The 20,921-nt window shown below is 42.3% G+C and overlaps 1 protein-coding gene across 1 annotated transcript; it reads left to right on the top strand.

Moving 5' to 3' along the window:
- Positions 1 to 410: 410 nt before the first annotated feature.
- On the top strand, positions 411 to 20,921 carry LOC140249204 (uncharacterized protein C3orf20 homolog). Its single transcript, XM_072330632.1, has 8 exons — positions 411 to 554; positions 1,803 to 1,923; positions 3,491 to 3,622; positions 8,356 to 8,509; positions 9,239 to 9,386; positions 11,609 to 11,882; positions 12,336 to 12,452; positions 20,823 to 20,921. The coding sequence occupies exons 1-8, from the start codon at positions 463 to 465 to the stop codon at positions 20,919 to 20,921; spliced, it is 1,137 nt and encodes a 378-aa protein (XP_072186733.1). The 5' UTR covers positions 411 to 462.

Below are 20,921 nucleotides of genomic sequence, written 5' to 3'. Positions count from 1 at the left end.
GACGACTTAATCAGTCACAAACATCAAAATGGATTAGGAACTGTGCAAGCCTGCTCTGTTACAAGTCCACAGGAGACATTATGCTTCATAAACATACTTGAGTCATACATTGCTCCTGCAAAGGACACTTTTGACCCATACCAGCATGAGTTGCCTGCTACCTTGTGTTAGTTTAGTAAGGTGAATTTTGTACTGAGAGCTTTGCCTGCTCATCCTCTATCACTCCCAATCCACTTATTCGAGGAAAGAGATGACTGGGCTGGTAGCTTCACTTTCTCATATGCACATGGACCCAATACCCTGTCTTAGAGCAGATGATGTTAGTCCCTGTGTTCTCTGCATGGATAAGTAACAGAAACTACAGAGTTGGAAAGAGAATGATAACTCCTTGACTCTCATTTTAGCTATCCATCTGAACATCTTGCAGTTTGCCAGAGCTGCTGCAATCTCCCATGTGGGGGGATGTATACCAACATATTTAGCCCTTCTCCAGATCATTCTATAGTTGGAACTTTCACCCCTTTTGGACACGGCAGCATCTATCTTCCTAACAGGTAGGCAGATGTACTACAAGCTGTTGCTTGATTCTGCAAATTAGAGCCTTGAGCATGAAGCTATACAAAGATCTGAGCAATGTTCAAAACCAGAATAGACATGAAAAAAGTGGTATGTTGTGCAACACAAGTTTCTATAACTCAACTTGGTGTCTGACAGTGGGCTGGGTTTATTTTGGTTGGTTGGTTTTCATCTACTCTTTTTCACTAAAGAATGAAAGCTGAGCATAACCAAACTTGCACAGACAGACTTGTAGTCCACGGGGAGTCTGGCATTAGAGGAAGCTGACATCTAAAAGTGTGGAAAGATAAAAGAAGACCCCTTCCAACTTGTTCATGTCTCCTGGAGGTGAAGAAACCCATCCTTTCTGATTCTCCTCTAAGAGTCCAATGCCGTTAGGTGTTCGAGCAGCCCAAAAGTACTCTGTTAACTACATTGTATAAAAGCACTGAAAAGAGTTCAGTGCCCTCACAGGTAGTGGAAGGAGAGGAACTTTGTTGACAAGAAGTGTCCAGGTGTCCAAAAATATATATTTAAAACAATTCTCATTAAATAATTTAAATAACACCTGCCCGATTTACCTATACTGGCCAACTTTTTATTACAGAAAAGCAAACAAAAATAATAGAGAATATAAAGTGCGAAGCTAAAATCTCAGGATTCTTCATGCTTCTTTCTTTGCTCTTGTTATGATCTGTGTATTTGTTTTCCAAAACACAGTGAAAACTCAATATATCTCTTCTATTAAGGACATAAATTCAATATTCTTCAGTTAAGGTTTGAGATAACCCAGTAAAATGTGAACCATCCATATTAAGGCTAAAGATCCAAAAATATTCCTGAGACTTGCCAGCTGAAGGCTAATACATCAATACAATCCATGTGCCATTTTAGTTAATTTGTTTCTTCCTTAAAATTTACAGCCAAATTTGAAATGTTTTAGAACTTCCAGGACTGTAGCGGTAAGTGGAAATAATGGCAATGAGATCACACTGTTTGACCCCAGCTTCTTTCTGCTTTGAATTGTTAATGCAAGAATTTAACCCTAACTTTTGTCTGTAGCAAAAGGATAATGATTTATACCTTCCTCACAAGCCTGTAGCATGAGAAGAGCCGGGTGAAGGAGTGACTATGCAAAGCGGCCTTTTAATTAGAGACTCCTAGATCAAAGCAAGATTCTTGGATTGTTTAAGGTTTTCCTGAGATACACCAGGAAAAACAGGTTTCACATTTCTGCCTATTTACAGCAACACTGTAACCATGATGTTTAATCAGGAAGGAGGTCTGGTGACTAATAAAGATGAAGAAATGGTCAGGGAATGGAAATGGCCTCGGGATGGCAAGCTTGCCCAGCCAGTTATAGCACAGGTAATTTATAAAGCTTTACCTTTTTGACTGTTCTTACCTCTTGCTTTCTCTCCCCACATCTCTTAGTCTCTCTGGGGTGTATGAATTGTAAGGAACACAGAGCTTATATTTCTTCTTCTCTAACAGGCATTAAAATGAATAGGTTTTCAAACAACCTCTATGTGAGTTACCTCTTTTTTTTTAACTCCTGTTGCTCCTTCAGGGTAAGAAAGAAAATCAGATTGCCTACAACTGTTGTAACTCAGGATTTCAACAAACAAGAAGCCCATCCTCCCTGCTGGAAGGGAGTCTTTTCTATCTTGTCAATATAAACAAGCTGTTTCTCACATTTCTCTGGGGCACGTTCAGTATCAGGCACTTGTTTGCCTGACTTCAGTCCTGATCCAGCTCCCACTGAGGTCTGTGAAAAGCCTCTTTGTAACCAAAGCCACTGCTTTGTGGTTACCAGATTTCAGCCTAAAATGCTGCAAAATTACCAGAAAGGCAGGTAAAACACTTGCTAATCCAAGTCAGTAAGCATGCCTTCAGGTACAGAGTTGGTAAAGACACATTATTTGGGTTGGGCCAGGAGATTTTTTCTTCCTTTCCACTTAATGCAGGGCTACTGGAGGCATCCTTGGTGTTTTGCACAGGGCAGATGTAAGACCGACAGAATGACGTAGTTAAACTCATAACAGGTTTCTGTGGCTTGGCTCATGCTGCCCAGGCTGCTGCTGATAGGAAGGAGTAACTTCAAACAAGCAAATGGCAATGAAAATCTGACAGCTGCTATGACTGATATAGATAAATACTCATTCTTCTTTGGGTTTGATATGTTCTATATACTGTCCTCTGTTTACTCACTAAGGTCTGCAAGAGTTTGAGATGTCTGAAATATCATGCTTTATCTGCAGTTTTGACTTTGATAGAGTCTGTAAAGATTATGTCAGGTAATTATTGAAGCAGTTTGAAATAGTACAGATTATGGAATGTTGCTGTGAATTATGTGTTGTAGCAAATGGACACATTTCAAGAGTCACATGAAAACAAATGTAACTTCTTACTCTGTTTGAATGAGTAGGAGTGTCAGAGACTGGAAACAGGTGATGCAAACTGGATTAAATAGATGATAGGAAAAGTGGTTCCAAGAGCCCTGCCTGGTGTCAGCAGGTCATTTTTCATGGGCTGTGTGCACAGGCAATGCTAAAGGCTATGGTGACCATTATTTCAATAAATCACGTTGTGTGCATCAAAACACTAATCTTTTTCTTGTGACCGAACAGCCCAAACACTGCCTACTCTCACTAACAACAGCAGTTACAGGGCAAGCACAGACTGGCTTCTCCTGAGTCTATCCTTGTCTGACTCCGCTGCTTCTCTGCCTTAGTAGAAGTAGACACATTTTCCCAAGTGGTTCTGAAAGTGTCTCCTGCCTTTCTGATACAGAGCATCACCATCCAACTCATGCACGGTCTCATGATGTTTGCTCTGGGCAGGAGCCATCCAGACAAAGGGCTGGGAGCTCTTCCATCCACCATAAATGTGAAAACACAGCGGAATTAGTAAGTCTCCTTTGTTGATCTTTCAGGTTAATGAATTCATCGCAGTGAGGATTGCAGGACGCTTTGCAATTAGCTTGGTCTACAAGTGGCAACATGAAAGTGTGTGCTTGTCTTTGTCACCGCCGCGGGGTGCGGCTCTTCCGCAGTTAGAAGAATCGGTATGTTGTAACTGCTGCAGTACTGCACTTCATTGCGTCTGTTCTGCAGATTCTGGATCTGATGAGCTTTCCTATCTAATATGCTTCCCAGTGTTTGCACTAAGAGTAGTGCTACAGAGTGATCAAATTAGACCTTCCAGAGAGTGAATGGAAAGCAGATTTATGCTGATGTCCACCTACTAGAGATATGGCCCAAAGGGACACAGCTTTCTACCTGCTTATATTCCTATTTTACACTTCCCTCCCCCGCTTAATTATTTACTGAATTCTCTGCTAACTCCTTTTGGTGATTACATCCTTTTCAACTATATCTAGTGTTTACTCTGTAAGTGCAGTTGCATGTTCATACATTTCCATGCTCATTTTTTGCTTGGAAAGGATGGTTAAGTTTTATCTGTAATTTATGTAGAACTGTGTGGCCTATTAAGTGCATGGACTTAGCCCAATGCGAGGTGGTTATAACATTTTGTGCTGCAGATGGGGTACTGATTGAAGCCCAAAGAAATCCTGATCCAAGTCTTCCTTTTCTTCATTTCTGTGCAGTGAGCCGGCTGTCCAGCTTGGTTTATCATCTAGCCAAAGCCTGACATCTTCATGGCAAATACTCTTAGTTCGGTTTTGGATTGAAATACATGTTGTTAGAACAGATATTATTGTGTTTGTGATTTGGGAGTCAGGAAAAAATAGTTACGAAACAGTTGTTGGAAAAGCAGAAGAAATCTATCATCCATGTAAAACAAAAACAAAACAGACAATGCCGGTTCAGAGTTAGTTTCCTTCTTCCTGTTAGATATGTAAGTAGTTAGTCTAGAAACTGTAGAAACATGTACTGTGGGTTTATAAGAGGCATGTATGTACATATCATTGAGTTTAGAAGAAATTTAGATTAACTCCTAAACTTCTCAGAAATTCAATTTGCCCAAGATTTTAAATGGTTTTTCATAAAAGAAGTATACAGAAGTACTATATGTAGCTTGTAGGCTTAGGTGTTAGAATGTGACCTGTGGAGCAACTTCATGTAGCATCACCACCATTAGCTGAAGAACTTGACTTCTCACTCATTCACATTTCCACTGACGTGGGCAAGGAAACATTCTACATGAGGGAAGATAAAGGTAGTAAACGAATACATTCAAAAAACGACCTATTTTTCATTTGTTTGGAAACAAAGATCACTCCATCATCTGTGTTTCATAAGATGGACTGCTGCTTTTTTAGCAGTTTTAACTTCTTTAATCAATCCTTTGACTAAAGAAGATGAGAGACTCCTAATATAGCCTATAATACCTCCGTAAAACTGGGATGTGAAACAACATCTTATTCCTTCTAGTTCCAGAAAAGTCTGGGCCATAACAATAATAGAGCTACCCTTGAGTTCTTGTAAGACTGCCATCTGAAACGCCACCAGAACAAGGCTTCCTGAGATCATTAATTCAATGGATATCTGGTGGAACTGGAAGGGTCGCTGCTCTGAGGGACTACAAGGAAATGGGGAGAAGTGGAATAGCAGGAGTGCTGGGCTCATTCACAACCCTCAATAGGTGTTCAGGATTTATTCAGTTACCAGTTCTGACCTCTTTACACCCAAAACATTTCTTAACACATCACTGAGGTGGAAAATTTTACCTTAAGGGAATTTGACTTGAAATAGCTGATGTAGCAAATTCCTCCTGAACCAATTTTATAGAAGAGATACGGCAGATAGGTACAGTCTGGGTCAAAATGTCTTCAGTTACCCTGCTGGCATGAGGGAGGGTCAGAAAAAAGCTAGGAAGAAGGCATCACCAAGAGCTTTCTTTTTAAATCAGTTTAATCTGATGTGGGTCTCCTCTCTCTAAGACTCAGGACTGACTCATTTAGAAACAACTCAGTCACATACACTAGATGTATATGGTACTTCACAATCTTATGGCTCCATCTGGGGAACTGCATTAAGGCCTGCAGCCCTCAGGACAGGGATAACGTGGAACTCTAGGAATGAGTTCAGAGGAGGGCCACTAAGGTGATCAGAGGGCTGGAGCACCTCCCCTGTGAAGAAAGGTTGAGGGAACTGGGCTTGTTTAGCTTGGAGAAGAGAAGGCTCTGGGACACCTCATTGCAGCCTTCCAGTACTTGAAAGGAGCATATGAACAGGAGGGGGAATGGCTGTTTACAAGGGTGGACAATGGGGAATGGTTTTAAACTGAGACAGGGGAGGTTTAGGTGAGATATTAGGAGGAGGTTTTTCACCCAGAGGGTGGTGATGCACTGGAACAGGTTGCCCAAGGAGGCTGTGGATGCCCCATCCCTGGAGGCATTCAAGGCCAGGCTGGATGTGGCTCTGGGCAGCCTGGTCTGGTTGTTGCTGACCCTGCACATTGCAGGGGGTTGAAACTTGATGATCATTGTGGTCCTTTTCAACCCAGGCCATTCTATGATTCTGTGATATGACTCTATGATTATTGTCCTCCCTTGTCGAAGCACATTTATTTCTTTTTAAACACTACTGGGCAAAAATGGATGTAAGGTGACATTTGCTGACATCAGATTACTGGCTGCAGTTGGTGGCATTTTGTATAACTGTATCTGTACAACAGGAAACAAATAATCTAAAATTTTAGGTAAATCAGCATTTGCCTTTGTACTTTACCCTTTGTTTCCTATTCATTAAAATTATCTTCACCCTGAATTTTGAACTTAAAAAGTGCTTCATAGTTATAGTCAGCAAGAATCTCTTTATATGTATAATATATACCGATCAATCATTTTCTCTTCCAAAAAATCAAAGAAAGAACTCTTAAAGCAATTAAAATATTTCTGCTTTCTGCAGTTGTCAGCAATCCAAATAACTGAAGGCAATAGACTGTACAACTTCTCCAAACAACAAAAATGTAAATCCCCTCGAATGAAAACTGAACCATCATCGCAGAAGAAACAAATGCTCTCTTTGCAGCCCATGAAGCATGCCAGCTATTTTTCTTTTTTCAAGTGATAGGTTTTAATAATAGAATCATAGAATAATGGAATATCCTTAGAGTTGTAAGGGATCTCTGAGGGCCAGTTAGTCCAACACCACTGCAATGAACAGGGACACCACAGCTGCATCAGGCTGCCCAGGGCCTTATCCAGCCTCACCTTGAAAGTCTCCAGGGATGGGGCATCAACCACATCACTGGGAAGCCTGTTCCAGTGCCTCAGCACCTGCACTGTGAAAGACTTTTTATAAGACTAGTAATGTTTTTTTAGAGGTGAATTTTCTTAGTGGCCATTTTCACGTCCCTATACATTCTCTGTGAAAGTTCTTTGCCCCAACAAGGGCTCTCCCACACTAGCCATGGGCTTCATAACAAGGAGATGGACACCAGACAGCATGATCCATATCCTGCTGCTGGCTTTATCTTTTGAAAGCAGTTAATCCTTTCACCTCTTTCTGCCCTAAGTAAGCATCACAAAAGGGGAGATCTTTAAGACTGGCCGTATTGCTATTGCTTGTCATACTGTAGTTCACATTGGTGTTTTCATTTCTGCTTTCTACCAGGATAAAATACTTTTCCTCATAGCTGAGTTGATTTGGAAAAACCACTGGAAAGACTTGAAAGTGAGATAGGGCTCATTCTGAGGAAATTCTTCTGATTCTTGTCTCTCTAACCCTCAGAAATATTTAGCCACAGAGACTTCGTGTTGGTTTCCTTTGAAGTGGGTAGGTAAAACCTACTGCACAGGGACAAATCTGAATGAGGAGTATCTTCAGGTAGACTAAAATTAATAGTCCCACGGTGGCACGATAGAATATGCCACAATTTTAGAGGATACAGAATATTGACATGCAAACTAAGATTTTGTTAAAAAGGAAAAACAGTTACATGAATCTTCAGCTGGTAAACTGACCAATCACAAGTAGAGAGGCAAGAGATGGGCTGTTTTTGACTCATGCAAGAAATGAACGAGACCAAAATCTGGCATAGTATGAAAAAGAAACTTCACTTTTAACTGGAGATAATCCTACAGCTGTGGAGGAAAGCGGGCTACCTGGTGTCTACTCCAGTGTAAGGAATTAGGGAAGGAGAAATAAAACCATAGCAGTCTTGCCATGGCAACCTTCTGGCTGAAACTAGCAAACAAGCAAATATATATATAGAGAGAAAATGTGTATTTTTTATATAAGGTATCTAATTTAAGGAATGAAGAAGGAATTTGGTGTGGAATTAATTTTATATTAATTCAAATCTATATTTATATTTTTCCAATGGGCCTATACATTTTGTTTGTGTAGTTATCAAGGACTCTTTCAAACAGGTACTGATAGGTGATTTACTGTGTGTAAAACGTAACTACACGTGTTGAGCTGTTACTTTGTATGTTCAAAGCATTTGTCTGGGATGAAAAATGTACGTGATGCAATGAAAAACACAGCAGTTTCATTTGTGTCCCACCTTACTTTTTCCTTTGCACAGTGCAAAGCGCTGTCTTCTTTGGCCACTGGAATTAGGGGTCACTAAAGTTTTCATCGGCGTTTCAGTATGTGCCGTCTCCTTTGTCCGGGTTAGAAGAAGGCAGAATTCACTACTGCAACTATTTCTAGTGATGGCTGTCTCAGTTAAAAGTACATATTATTGAGTTACACTGCATTCTGACAACAGTTTGTAGTCAGGAGGTGTCTGTATCTCTGAGTGCTCTGACAGCGTGAGCACCACTGGACGCTAAATGGAACCATTACATTGTTCATTTTGTTTTTCCTTTGATATTTTTTAAAGCCAAAAAGGACAGAGCTGCTGTGGAGAAATGAAGTTCTGGAGGCAACCATAAGCCATGTGAATGACATCAGAGCAACCAGAGAGCTGAGACATTTACAGAAGAAGATCTGGAGCATTGTGGTTGACTGGCTGCAGTATTACCAGAAAGCCCTAGGTCAGGCATGGTCAGAGAACAGCTGAGGTTTGGTTGTATGGGTTTGGTTATGTCTCAGCAGGCTCTGGAGTAAACTAAACAGTTCTCTGAAAGTCAGCCCCAGCCTGGCCATCAGAGAGCCCCAGCACTGCTGACTTGAGCACCAAACTAGGCAGGAGGCTTGCAGGCGGCCTGTTTCTCAATGAAAGGCCACCAAGATGATTAAGGGCACAGCTGCACCTCTCATTTGAGGAATGACTGAGAGACCTGGGACTTTTCAGCCTAGAGAAAGCTCAGGGGAGATCTCATCAATGTCTATAAATACCTAAAGAAAAAAAAGGGTGCAAAGGGGCCAGGCTGTTTTCAGTGGTGTACAGTGCCAGGACAAGAGGCAGTGGGCACAAACTGGAACACAGAAGGTTCTGTTTGAACACTTGGAAGTGTTTCATATTTTCCAGGGAGGCTGTGGAGTCTCCTCCTTGGAGATCTTCATTAGCCACCTGGACATGGGCCTGGGCAGCCTGGTGTGTCCCTGCTCTGGGTGTCCCTGCTTGAACAGGGGGTAAGATCAGATGGACCCAGCAGTGCCTGCCAACCTCAGCCACTGTGATTCTGTAATTTTGTGATCCCCTTTCACTATTATTTTCCCAGTCTGGATCACACAGCACTTGATTCGCAAATATGAGCACACAAAACACCATCAGTTACCAAATCAAGGTCGCTGATTTCTGCAGTGGTGGTGTGTTTCAGGAATCGGCTGCACACGCATTAGGAAAATATCTGACCGTCCTCTTCGTCCCTTAAGGAAAGGTACAATTCAGTCTGCAGACTCTCTCCCAGTTACCTTCGCAATGCAGAGATCACAAGGGAAGAGGAAAGAGAACAGCCAAGCTCCCAGGTCAGATTGTCCTCTCCTAGATGAAATGAAGTTGACTCTTCCATCTGGCATGCAGCAGGAGCCACACTCTTACCCCCACAGGTAATTATAAGGAGAAGAGTAAGGAATGAAACTATTCCTCCAAGCCACTAAATGGTTCTTTCTTGACTGCTTACTTATGCCATACAGAAAGAATTTACATTCTTTTTCCATATTATCAGTAGTATTTCAGAGCCTTGGTGTATCCCTGTACGATACTCTAAAAGCACAACAGCAATGGCAAATTGCACTTGGGAGGGTCTGAAAAAATGCCTAGAATAGGTATTTTTTAAAAAAACACCTTTCAACAAGAAACTTCTTTTTTTTTTATAAATTCTATGTTACATTTGTGATAGCAGCTTCCAAAAAGGTGTGTTTGGGTGCACTGCCTCCCTATGTCAGCATTTATGAAGATGTGAACCCTGTGTGTCACACACTTGGATGATACTCTGCTATTCCAAGTGCCATCACCTCTTACTTATAATGTCTAGAAAATCTGAGCTCCATGCTGGCTTTCTGAGAGCTCACTGAGATGTTTATTTCCAGCAACTTTCCCAAGTCTTTTCAAGCACAGTTTGTATTTCATTTCAAATTATCTGCTTCTCCCTGACAAATATCTTTTCATTCAGTCCATTAAAGCAAAGAGGTTTGCATCTTCCTCTGCAGTTATTTGCAATTGGTTTCACCCATTCAGACATATCTTGCTAATAATGCAAGACCCTTGTCTGTTTTGTTTTGTCATTAAACATTTGTGTGCTTGCTGTTACTCTTTCCTACAGGTCTGCTTTACTAAACAGCAATATAAGAACAGAGAGGCTGCATACAAGTCAGCTCAGTTTAAGTAAAAGGAGGAATGTACTGAATGTCCCCATGTTACCCATGCCTCCAACTCTTGCCACTATTGCATAGGATATGCTGCATGTGGAGAAGAAAACAGAAATAACTGTTCAAACCTAAGTAACCCACAGCAGCCCCTCATGCTGTGCCTGCAGATTTTTACAACAGGAAAACAAGTTGCCACAATTTCTTACTGTATTTTTGGCTCGAGGATCCCTTTTGTCGTTGAGACAAGCTTGTATTTATTGATAACTTTACTAAGGAAGCACAATTAAAGTAACAAAGTGCTTTTAATTTCACATGAGCAGCCAGTAGCTTGGCTCACAAAGAAGAAATATCATAAAACTCAAGCATTTTATGATTGCTCGTGGGATGCTGAAACTGTGATCTTGTTTTACATACATGTAGCTGAAAACCAAAGTTTTCCTTCTTCTCCTGCTGTCCCTGAGATCACTTATGTTCTCTTTTCTCTGGTCGATTTAGTTTAGATTGACCTCCTTTTTCCTTCAGAACCCTCCCGCACAATAGATGCACAGCAAATGTTTAACACAGGGGCGTACTCCTCTGTTTTAATGCTTTTCTCTTGGTACAGCCATTAATGGGTGGATCCAACATCTCCAAATACAGCAACAATCCTTCCATCACCTTCAGAATGCCCTGGGGGAGGCTTGTGGGCTTCGTATTCTTTTTTTTTTTTCCTACTCCCTTAACCTTTCACAGGGTTTGCTCTTGCTATAGAGAAGTGTTCAAAGATGCTTTACTAGAGTAGTGTGGCAGGAACTTAACAGCGACATTATGTCTTCACTAGCTGTGTGAAGGTAATGCTCTGGGTTTTGGCACTTCTGCTGCATGCCTCAGCCTACGGGCCAAAACAACCTACAGAACCCTTCCCCCACCTGAGAACCAAAGGGCTTCTCAAACACATTACTCTTCACAACACCTGGGGAAGACAAATAAAACCAACGCACATCTGTAGCATGTATATATTCAGAGATATGAATATGAGTGTACTACAGTCAGCTGTTGGAGGTAAGAGGTGACTATGAGACCTTCTAATGATAAGGGAGTATCCTTTGACATCAGTTCTTGGCTGCTACCGAAGCCTGCTGGGCTAGCTCCTCCGATTACAGCACACCCCTCTTGCTTCTCTCAGCTTGGTTTCAGAGGCTGGGCTTTTGCAGAAGCCAGCAGCTTCACAGAACTTGTGGTTGCTTAAGGCCTTTAAGAAATACCTAAAACATTTGGATGGCTGCACACCTTAGGGCCTGGGCCTAAGGGATGATTGAAAATGATTCCTCAACTTGTCCTTGATTTATTTGGCAATCTGACTTGCTCACACTTTCCCCTGTATTTTTCCTCTGTGACAGGAACAAGCTGTGGGTCACATCCCAGATGGCCTGTCCTGCTGTGCTTCGAAGAGTTGTAATGGGGGAGGAAGGGAAGACATGCAGGTGTAGCAATCATCAGATTCCCTATGTGTCAGACCTGGAGTATGACCACCTCATTAACAACACAGTAGCCTTTAAGGAGCAGATTACAGTGGTCTGTGTCTCATCTTCACAAAGAAAAGATCCCAGTGAAGATGAAATGGAGCAGCTGTATGAAAGGCAGAACAAACACAGAAGTATGCCTTGTGCTCAGGTGGGTTTTATTAGTAAACTGTTTTTCCTACATGTGGTAGAGCACTTCAAGATCCTTTTTGGAGTTATTATCTGTTTAGCTGTTTGCTACAATATTGCTCAATAATTGTAGGGGCTGAAGATATCTGAAAGAAAGAATTCCAAAGGACTATGGCAAATCAATGGAGATGTTGCACACTGAGCAGCTACCAGTCCTGCTCTCATAACTAGGCATCTGATTTTATAAATCAGAGGAGCAGATCTTCTGAGGGGAATATACTCTCAAACAGAAACTGAGACATTTAGAAGCCTCTGCCACCAAATATATACCGCCAAGAACCATTGCTGTTCTGATAGAGAAAAATAATGCAATTGAGTTCTTAAGAACTTGTTTGGAAGGAACTGCTGGCTTAATTGGTCACGCAAAACTTTTCATCTACTTAATGATGCCATTGTAACTCCCTTGTTTTTTCAGGGTTGTCTGGATTCCTTTCGCCTCCTCAAATACGACATCACCTCTGCTGATGCATTTACAGATCATAAAGGTTCCTTGTTGGAGAAGAGACATAATGTAGCTCCTGGCATGTTTTTGGTATGTTAAAACTATTACAGTCAATAATTTACCTTTGTCATGCTATTATTGTTATCTAGTTCAAAAAAGTGACTTTGGGATTGCCACACGCCACAAGTATTTGGGCCAGCAGGAGAGCAGAAGGCTCCTCCTCCTGCAGGAGTACAGGCTGTGAGCATGGCAGCCTCACATTTGTCTCTTAACAGTTCAGGGTTGGTGGTACATCAGGTCTTGTCAATCCACCTGCAAAGGGTAAGAAGCCTGTTCCACTTGCCACAGCATTAGAAAAGAAGCACGAATTCTTCCTGCGAACGTTGTTAGAGGCAGCCCCCACTTCATCTTACCCCCATCCCCCACTTCATCTGTGGCAAAAAGTTTCAGGCATATTGCACAGAAGTGTGTTTCAGTTTGTAAAAAAGGAGAAAAAATATCTTCAACAGCATTCTGAGAAGTACCCTTTGGACATCAGGAGAAAGTCTAAGATGAAGAATGGAGTGAAGCTGGTTTTCAAGCACTTATATTATTTTCATAGATGGTTTGAAAGCATCAGAATTTCTTGCAGGAGATGAATTGATTTTTCATAGGTGGTTTGTTCTATCAAAGCTCTGCATGCAAGGCACGCACTGTGTGTCTTACAATGTATTGTTGCCATACTGTGAAGAGAGGATTCTCCAGGTCTTGTTCACGTCCGTCACAAGTTATCATTAGGCCAAGACAAAGCAATCTCGTTTTGCATCTCACAGAACTGCATTACAATTGGATGTTAAAAATCCTCACATCTTTGCACAACACTGTTTACTCAGTTATTTTAGTCACTTTCTCCCAGCAGGGGAGAGCTCCCACAAATTAATGTTTGGGAAGTCTTTGTCCACTTCCTTAACAGCGGTGAGGAACAAGTGCTGCATCCTGCGTTCGCTTTGTACATTTTTAGCAGTGACCATGGCACTAGAACAGAGGAGCCTGCAGATATCCTCTCACCTCAGCTACTGCAAAGTTAGGGCTATTTCTATCAATCAGAAATGAGCTATTCCTGCAAAAAGGAAAACTCCACATGAGGACACTCATCTGTGATCAACTTCTCTGTCCACTGGGTGACACCAGCAGACTGTCTGACATTGCTTGCAGTATAAGAAACCACAGAATACATACATGAAGAAGATGAATTTCCAGCCACTCCGCTTCTTTCATCCTGATAATCATTTCCTCCCTTCTCGGTGGCAAAGTGACATAAATAGGACAAGCAAAACGCAACAGAAACATCCAATACTTTCAATCCCACTTCCTGTAGTTTACAGAGCAGAAGGAGACAAAGCAGGAAAGCACCCTGTAAAGTCACCATGCACTAAGGGCCTGCTGCAAAAAAAGGACTGAGATGACACATTTTAGTATGAATCACCCACAGCTGATGAGAATGATTGCTAATGGATCTGAGGAACTAAGGCAGCTACAGAACTGCACTTTGATTCTGTTCTGTTACCTTTTTGAGTTCCCGCTTGGAAATAAAGTATTATTTTCAACAGAAAAATCCGGATAACAAGCAGTGTCTTGTGACTGATGAACAGATTACCCTTAGAACAGCTCGTAGGCTTCTTTTGTTTTCAAAAGCATTTGCAGGCATTAGATGGTATGTGTGCAGCGCCGATTTTTTGTGACTTCACCCTTAGCCCGCTGCTACAAAGATAAGTCACCGACACAAGCACAGTTTCAGTCAGTACTCAGGCACACACAGATAGAAACTAAACATTGTGAGGAGTAACCTGAAACCCAATTAGCCTGTCAGCATGGCCTTAATTATGGCTATTTAAAAACTGAGTGTAAAGACAAGGTGGCCACTTCTTTTGCCTGAACAAAACTCTGTTGTTTGAAGAAGAATGGAGTTTGTTTGCAAAAGGAAAGCGCTAATAGTCATTTCGATCAATACTCCTAGTCAGCCCAAGCAACTAAACAGTCCCAGGAGCGTGAGCCAGTTTCACCTATTACAGCCCTTATGACCTTTCAAATGATAACTGAGCAGTGAGCACCCTGAGCAGATGGAGCTGCCTTTGCTGTTTCCAGGGATTCAGCCCATCCTCAAACAATTCCCAGTCAGAAATACCCAGCTGCTACAGTGCTCAACCAGAACAGATTCATCTACCAACAAGACCAGAAGAATTGCATGGGACTGGCTTGGAGGAGCAAAGCTCAAACAAAGGCATGCTGTCTGAGCATGAGCATTTCCTGTGGACCAAAGGAAAGCTGCCAGAGGCGACAGCTCCATCTCTCTTTGTGTTACCTACACAGCGTGACTTGCAAAAGACAGGAAGAAGACAAGAAGCTTTAGGCTGCAACTCTGCCAGAAATCACCAATTGGAAAGGGCCAGAGCATTTTACATAGTTCCAGAGGACCCCAAAAGTAAATGATAACTTGAAGAAGTTATGGAGCCTGTAATGGGTCATTGCACTTTTCTGCTGGACAACAGCATTCCATCTGCCATAGAAACGGGATCAGCCTGCTTGAAATTTGGAAGTAATGACCAGCTAAGGACAAATCACTACATACATACAGAAATACAGCTCTTTTGGTAGTTCTGAAAAATCAGCAGTGCAAAAGACATTGGGATTCCAGGTCACAGTCAGCTCCAGAGAGATCATATCTCGGTAACTGCTAATCAGTTGTATAAAAGTCTCTGTCACTGAAGTTACATGGGAGAAAAGAATCATAATTGCTTATATAAGGATGGACATGATAGCTGTTAACGCTAAACAAAGAGATCTGGGGTTTGGTAGTAGACCTATCTCTGAACACCTCAGATCAGCTCTGTGCAATAGACACCAAACACACTGAACGTTTAGTGAAAGGGTAAATACAGAGGAAACGTTCCTCAGATTGTGATATCTAGTACGTGGCTTGTCTTCACCACATCTCAAAAAAGGATGTAATATGGAATGGCTGTTCAGTTAAGGAAGGACTGAAAAGGGTAACTTACTAGAGAGACAGGATGAGATACAAGAAAGCTTTATAAAAAGAAAAAAATGTTGTGGCAAAGGAATAAGAAATAATTGCCCATTGTTTCTTAAAGCACGGGAACAACCAAGCACCAATGAAGAGATAAGCAGCAGATTTAAACCAAAAGGAAATTCTTTTTCTCACAGCACGTCATTTGATTGCAGAACTATTTGCCACAGGATGCCGTAGAAGCCAAAAGCGTAAGTGTATTCAAGATGGAACTGGATGCATTCCTGAAGGTTAGCTCCATTGGCAGCTATGAAACACTATGCCAGTGTTTGGTTAAAGAAATCCCTGAGTTGTTAATTCCTTATGGCTATTATGAATCCAGGACAGGACTTTCCTTTAAGTGCTTTTCCACCCCTTACTCAGCTCCTAGACACTTGCAGGGGCAGGATGCTGGGTAGCCTCAATGAACCTCTGGTATAGTGCCGTGCAGCTGTTCTTGTATCAGCACACACAAAGTTGTTGCTTCAGTTTGGGTAAAGCTTCTATGAGAGAATTAGGGGGCAAAAATGCACAGAGTTCACCAGAAGGTTCTTTGCCTCATCTTCAGCTACACACACATCAAATGTTTCAGCTTTTCACGTTCCTAAATTTTAAAGCTTCAGTAAAGCAAAAGTAACGTCCCTGGGAGGGGAAGGTCTCTTTCAAATAGTGTAAAAGTAGGATTACAAATTCACTTAATTGTACACGTTTTCTTTTGGAGGCAGATAGACAATTTTGTCAGGACCGACAGCCTTGGGAATTTCCACACGTGACTGGGTAAAATAACTTCAAAATGAAACATACGTGTCCTCTGTGTTTAATGAATCAGAGGGGTACCCCCAGCTCACTCCAAAGGACAGCGTCCATCCTTAATTTCCCACTATAATAACCACTGTTCAGCTAAATAAATACAAGTGAGTTTGAAGGGAAGGAATTCGTGGCTTCAAAGAAAAAGTATTAAATTCCAATTCTAATCAGTGCATTAGGCAAGAAGGAAACGTTGGTTGATATTAACCACTTGCTTTTAGTCAGCTTTCTGTGCAGCTTTAAATGCCTCGAGGAAATCTTTGTGCAGAAGCATGACTCCAACACAGCTGCTGTCAGGGGCAGCTGCTTCTCTCTGAGCACGGCGTGGGCTTCCTGCCACTGTGGCAGTCCTTTCTCTCCTGTCCCACCTGAAGGTCGTCAGGTGGCACTCAGCTCCTGTGCCTGCAGAATGCTGTAGACTTGAGGACGGGAGGCAGAAGGGAACCAAAGATTTACTGCTGTTGGTATTTACCATTATTTTGCATAAGGTGTGTTTTCAAAGCATTACTTTTGTGCTCAGTTAAACACAAAATAACATATTCCAGTTAAAGATGAAACTTCAGCTGATACGCTTGCTCGGGCTGACAATGATACAACAGAGAGAAGAATGGAACCTGCAGCCAAAAGCAGATCCACAGGACTGGGAATGTGTTCCTGCACCCTATGAATGCCACAGGAGCTGAAAAGGTGCTTGTGCTGGGCTACAGCTTTCACTGGCACTGTGGTTCTGTAGCCACACATGGAAGGCAGCTGCTCTGATTTCAGGCCATGGCTCCCTGCTTATCCCAGGCATGACACATATAACTGGCCAATGCAGCAAGAAGCCGTGTGCCTGGCAACCTGCTGCTGAGTTTGGAACAAGGGAATGATGTGCAAGGGAGACAGAAGAGAAAAAATAGAAAGGAAACAAAGTAGGAAGGGAACAGAGGTTGCCCTCAGTAACACCTGCTGGATTTTTCATTAGTGGTGAAATTCATATGCACGTAAAACAGACATCTGAAGAGAAATGAGCCATCCAAGCACAGACACAAGGTGTAGGATGAAGTACTGGGGAATTCATCCCCCTCCACACATACTCCAACCCAAAAATGTAAATATGCACAAGCCTTCTAGAAAAAGCCAAGGGCAGCCCCAGCCTGGCCTTAGCATCTCCCAGTGTCCCCATCCCCAGCCAGCATTCAGGCATGCATGTCTCACAGAATGGCGCAGGTTGGAAGGGACCTTAAGGATCATAGATATCCAACCCCCTGCTGTGGGCAGGGACAGGAGATGTAAGGAAGATGTCGTGAAATGTACTGGTGATATGGTTGCTGCCATTCCTGGACTGCTGCAGGTTGTCAGCACAGCAATGAGGGGCACTACATGTTTCTAAGTGGTTGTACAAGGCAAGATAAACTGTCACTATAAGAACCTTCACTGATTAGTTTTTCACTATTCTCATCTCATGAAAGAAAATAGCACTGCCCTGGAAAAGGTGAGGGAAAGTCACAGCAGTCCATTTCATTACATCTGATTTGAAGATCCAAAGCCTTTAAAGGAAGACTGGGTTCTGTAATTGCATTTGCTGTGCAGCTGACTGAAGACTTGCCAGCTTCTTAAGTGCCCTCATTATGACACAGGCTGAATGTTTGGAGCTGATTCTGCAGCTTATCAACAGCATGAAAGGAATTTGTGCTGTTTCAGGCTATTTGGTGCACTTGAACTTCTCTGGATCCAAGAGTTGAATGAGAGTCTTCTGGGGACACCATTCAAAATTCTTTTTGGCCATTTTCTGCTGCAGACAAACAAAATGACGACATTTTTGCTAATATTTCTTCAGTAAAAGCAATGCATATGAGCTGAGCCCAGGATGTGGAATCTTCTGTTTATACAGAGAACCCGACTAGAAGCCCAACCGTGGTTTGTACTGCTTTCAGTTTCACCAAAGCTATTCTGCAAGGGCCATAATCAGAAATGTACAGGATAGTTGGCCTCCAAGCTTCTTCTACTCTCGATCACTGATTACGAAGGCCAATTTGCTCATCGACTGGCCATTTATTTGTGTGCTTAGTTACAATTAATTATTCAGTATCTAATTCAAAATTGTTCATCCGCTGAACACTAACACTCTTTTCACTGTCATCCAACTGAACAAGCAGTTCTTCTGTTAGGCAGACCTGCAGCAAGAGTCTTAATTTCCTCCATAGTCAAGAGGCAACTAACAGAACCCATCTCCATTCCCACCAGCACACAATCAACTCTCTGGCCCGTTAGTGACACAGAACTTCAGACACCTACTAAACAGACCTCTAGCCCTGAATAAGATTTCTAGTCTTTCACCGCCCCTTGAGGGAAGCAGGCATTTTCTACCATGCGTTGCCTCCTGCCAGGGTACGGTGGAAGTGGGTCAGATGGATCACATGCTGGAAATGCCAGTTTCTCTCCTTTGGGATTCAGCAGTAGGTGAGGTGATTCCAGTCTTGTTGTTTAACCTGTTTGTGAAGACCCAGTGATAGAGCAGCTGCAATATCATGACAAAAATATATCTCATATCACCTGGCAGGTTCCCCTATTTCATTTTCCTTCCTGTAGCTATCGCCTGCTGGTTCTTGCTTTGTTTATTGTGGCCACGGAAAACAGACTGTTGTCTGTCTTTCTGTAGCAAATCATCTTCCTGTCCCTTAACTGTACTCCCACACTCAGCCTTTACTTCTATATGCTGAAGACGCACAGTTGACCTGTCCTTTGAGGTCATATTTTCTGGAGCTCTGCTCATCCTTGGGGTGGATTCCTGCTGGTTGATAACCCCTTGGCCACCCCAGCCTGGTGATGCTTACAAGTCATACTTTGTATTTCACAGCTTAAGTACCTATTTGCACATGTCACAGCAATGTAAAAGTCTGAAGTCTCCATCAGCACAGATAATCTGTAACATGAGAAGGACAGCTCAACCCCTTGTTGGTACACAACCGGCCCAAGAAGGGTGGTACCACAAAACCTAATCAGATAACAAAGCCTTCATTAAATGTATTTCAACTTAGAGTTAGGGTACTGGTTAGGCTGCAGTTGGACTTGATGATCTTCAAGGTCTTTTCCAACCTGGGTAATTCTAATTCTAACTCTGCCAATTACATTTAAATGAACTCCAGCGTGATAATTTTTTCCCCTTGAACATGTGAACGTACATATACAAACAGATTTGTCAAGTGGTTGCTCTAAGGGGCAGTTTGAATCAACAGAATTATTTCCGTAGTATAAATATGGGAAGTTTGCTAAGCTGCATGAAATGTTCCTAGACAGAAGGAAGAAGGAAATTAACCTCGGGAATGACCGTCGCAGTCAGTAAGTAGGGCAAAGAGAACTTGTGCTCACATGAAAGTCGGCCCCATTTTACTCCATCAGTCAGATGGAAAGATACAGAAGGGCATGCAAAGGGAAAAGTATGGGATGAACTCCCAAGACCCTACTGTGGATTGTTTAATGTTTGTGCTTCATATTTAAAAGTTCCCATTCTCCAAAAGGTTACAAAGAATCAGGACTTTTATATATATATATATACATATGCTTACAAAGCCAACCTACTGTTGCCAACAAAAAAACCCATTTTTTATTTTGATTTTTTTAATGTTCTGACATATTACTGCTCTGAAGTTCAGAAATTCATTAGTATTAAAGTTCATCTTTAACCTTTCGCCCTTTTTATGTGGAGGAATTAGCTGGGGAGAAAAAACATTCCTCTTTGCCCTGGCTTGCTTGTCGTGGCTCTCTCAAGAATTTCAGTCCAAGGCCATTTGCCAGAACTACGTTGAGCCCCAAGAGGAGAAAGAACCTCCTCCCACTCCAAAATGCAGACATCCAAGTTTCTCTCTCAGCTTTCATTAAAAGCTTGAGCTTTATAACACTCTGGATTCGACTCACTCTGGTAGGGCTACACCAAGCTTATATCGTGAAGAGAAGGCACAACCTGATTGCTTGTGGTGGCAGGAATAACAAAATTCCCCCATGTCTTAACTCCACAGAGACAACCAGGTGAATTGTAATGGAAGGGGCAGCATTCCCCTGGCAGCAGCAGGCTGTGCCAGAGGCAGCCTTCTCAGCTCTGCTCTTAGAACTGTTTCAAGGCATTGCATGCTAATGCATCAGATTTTGCATCTTTGCAAGACATTTATCCACCGCTTCCAACAGCCTCTTCATTTTGTACAACTACGGAACACGCCTATCAGAATGTAGCAATGCTATCTGTAAGCTTTTAAAGTTACCTGTGGGCAACCTGCAGTAGCAAAAATCTCCTTCCCTGTCTGCTTGTTACAGCTTTCACCTTAGCCAGGCTGAACGGGAGTCAAAGCTCTAAAGTAACAGAAATGGTGCATGCCCACCAGGTTCTGGCAGTGGGAGAATGCCAGTGGTTAAACAGCCAAAGAGAGGAGTGTTGGGTGTTGCACTTAGACAGAACTACACAGTGCTTGCAGCAGGAGAAAATTATTTCAGTTATCACTATAGGGAACCCAAAGACTAGAACAGAGCAAGGAGAAGGAGCACCGAAGCAGAAATTCCTGCCATGTGAAGCAGAGGCAGAAAGCTGGGCTATGGGCGGCCAGAGGCTTCTTTTGCTCTCTGTGCTTCCACTATAGACAAGGAAAGAATGTGAAGAACTGAGGGAGCGCAATAGCAGAGGCATGGAGGAGAAGTATGAGAACCTGGATGTCAGATCAGAAGGACCTTTGCAATGA

The sequence above is a fragment of the Excalfactoria chinensis genome, chromosome 1 (assembly GCF_039878825.1).
Source record: "Excalfactoria chinensis isolate bCotChi1 chromosome 1, bCotChi1.hap2, whole genome shotgun sequence".
Lineage (NCBI taxonomy): Eukaryota > Metazoa > Chordata > Aves > Galliformes > Phasianidae > Excalfactoria > Excalfactoria chinensis.
Note: the sequence above shows the minus strand (reverse complement) of the source record. Positions and strands in the feature narration are given on the sequence as shown.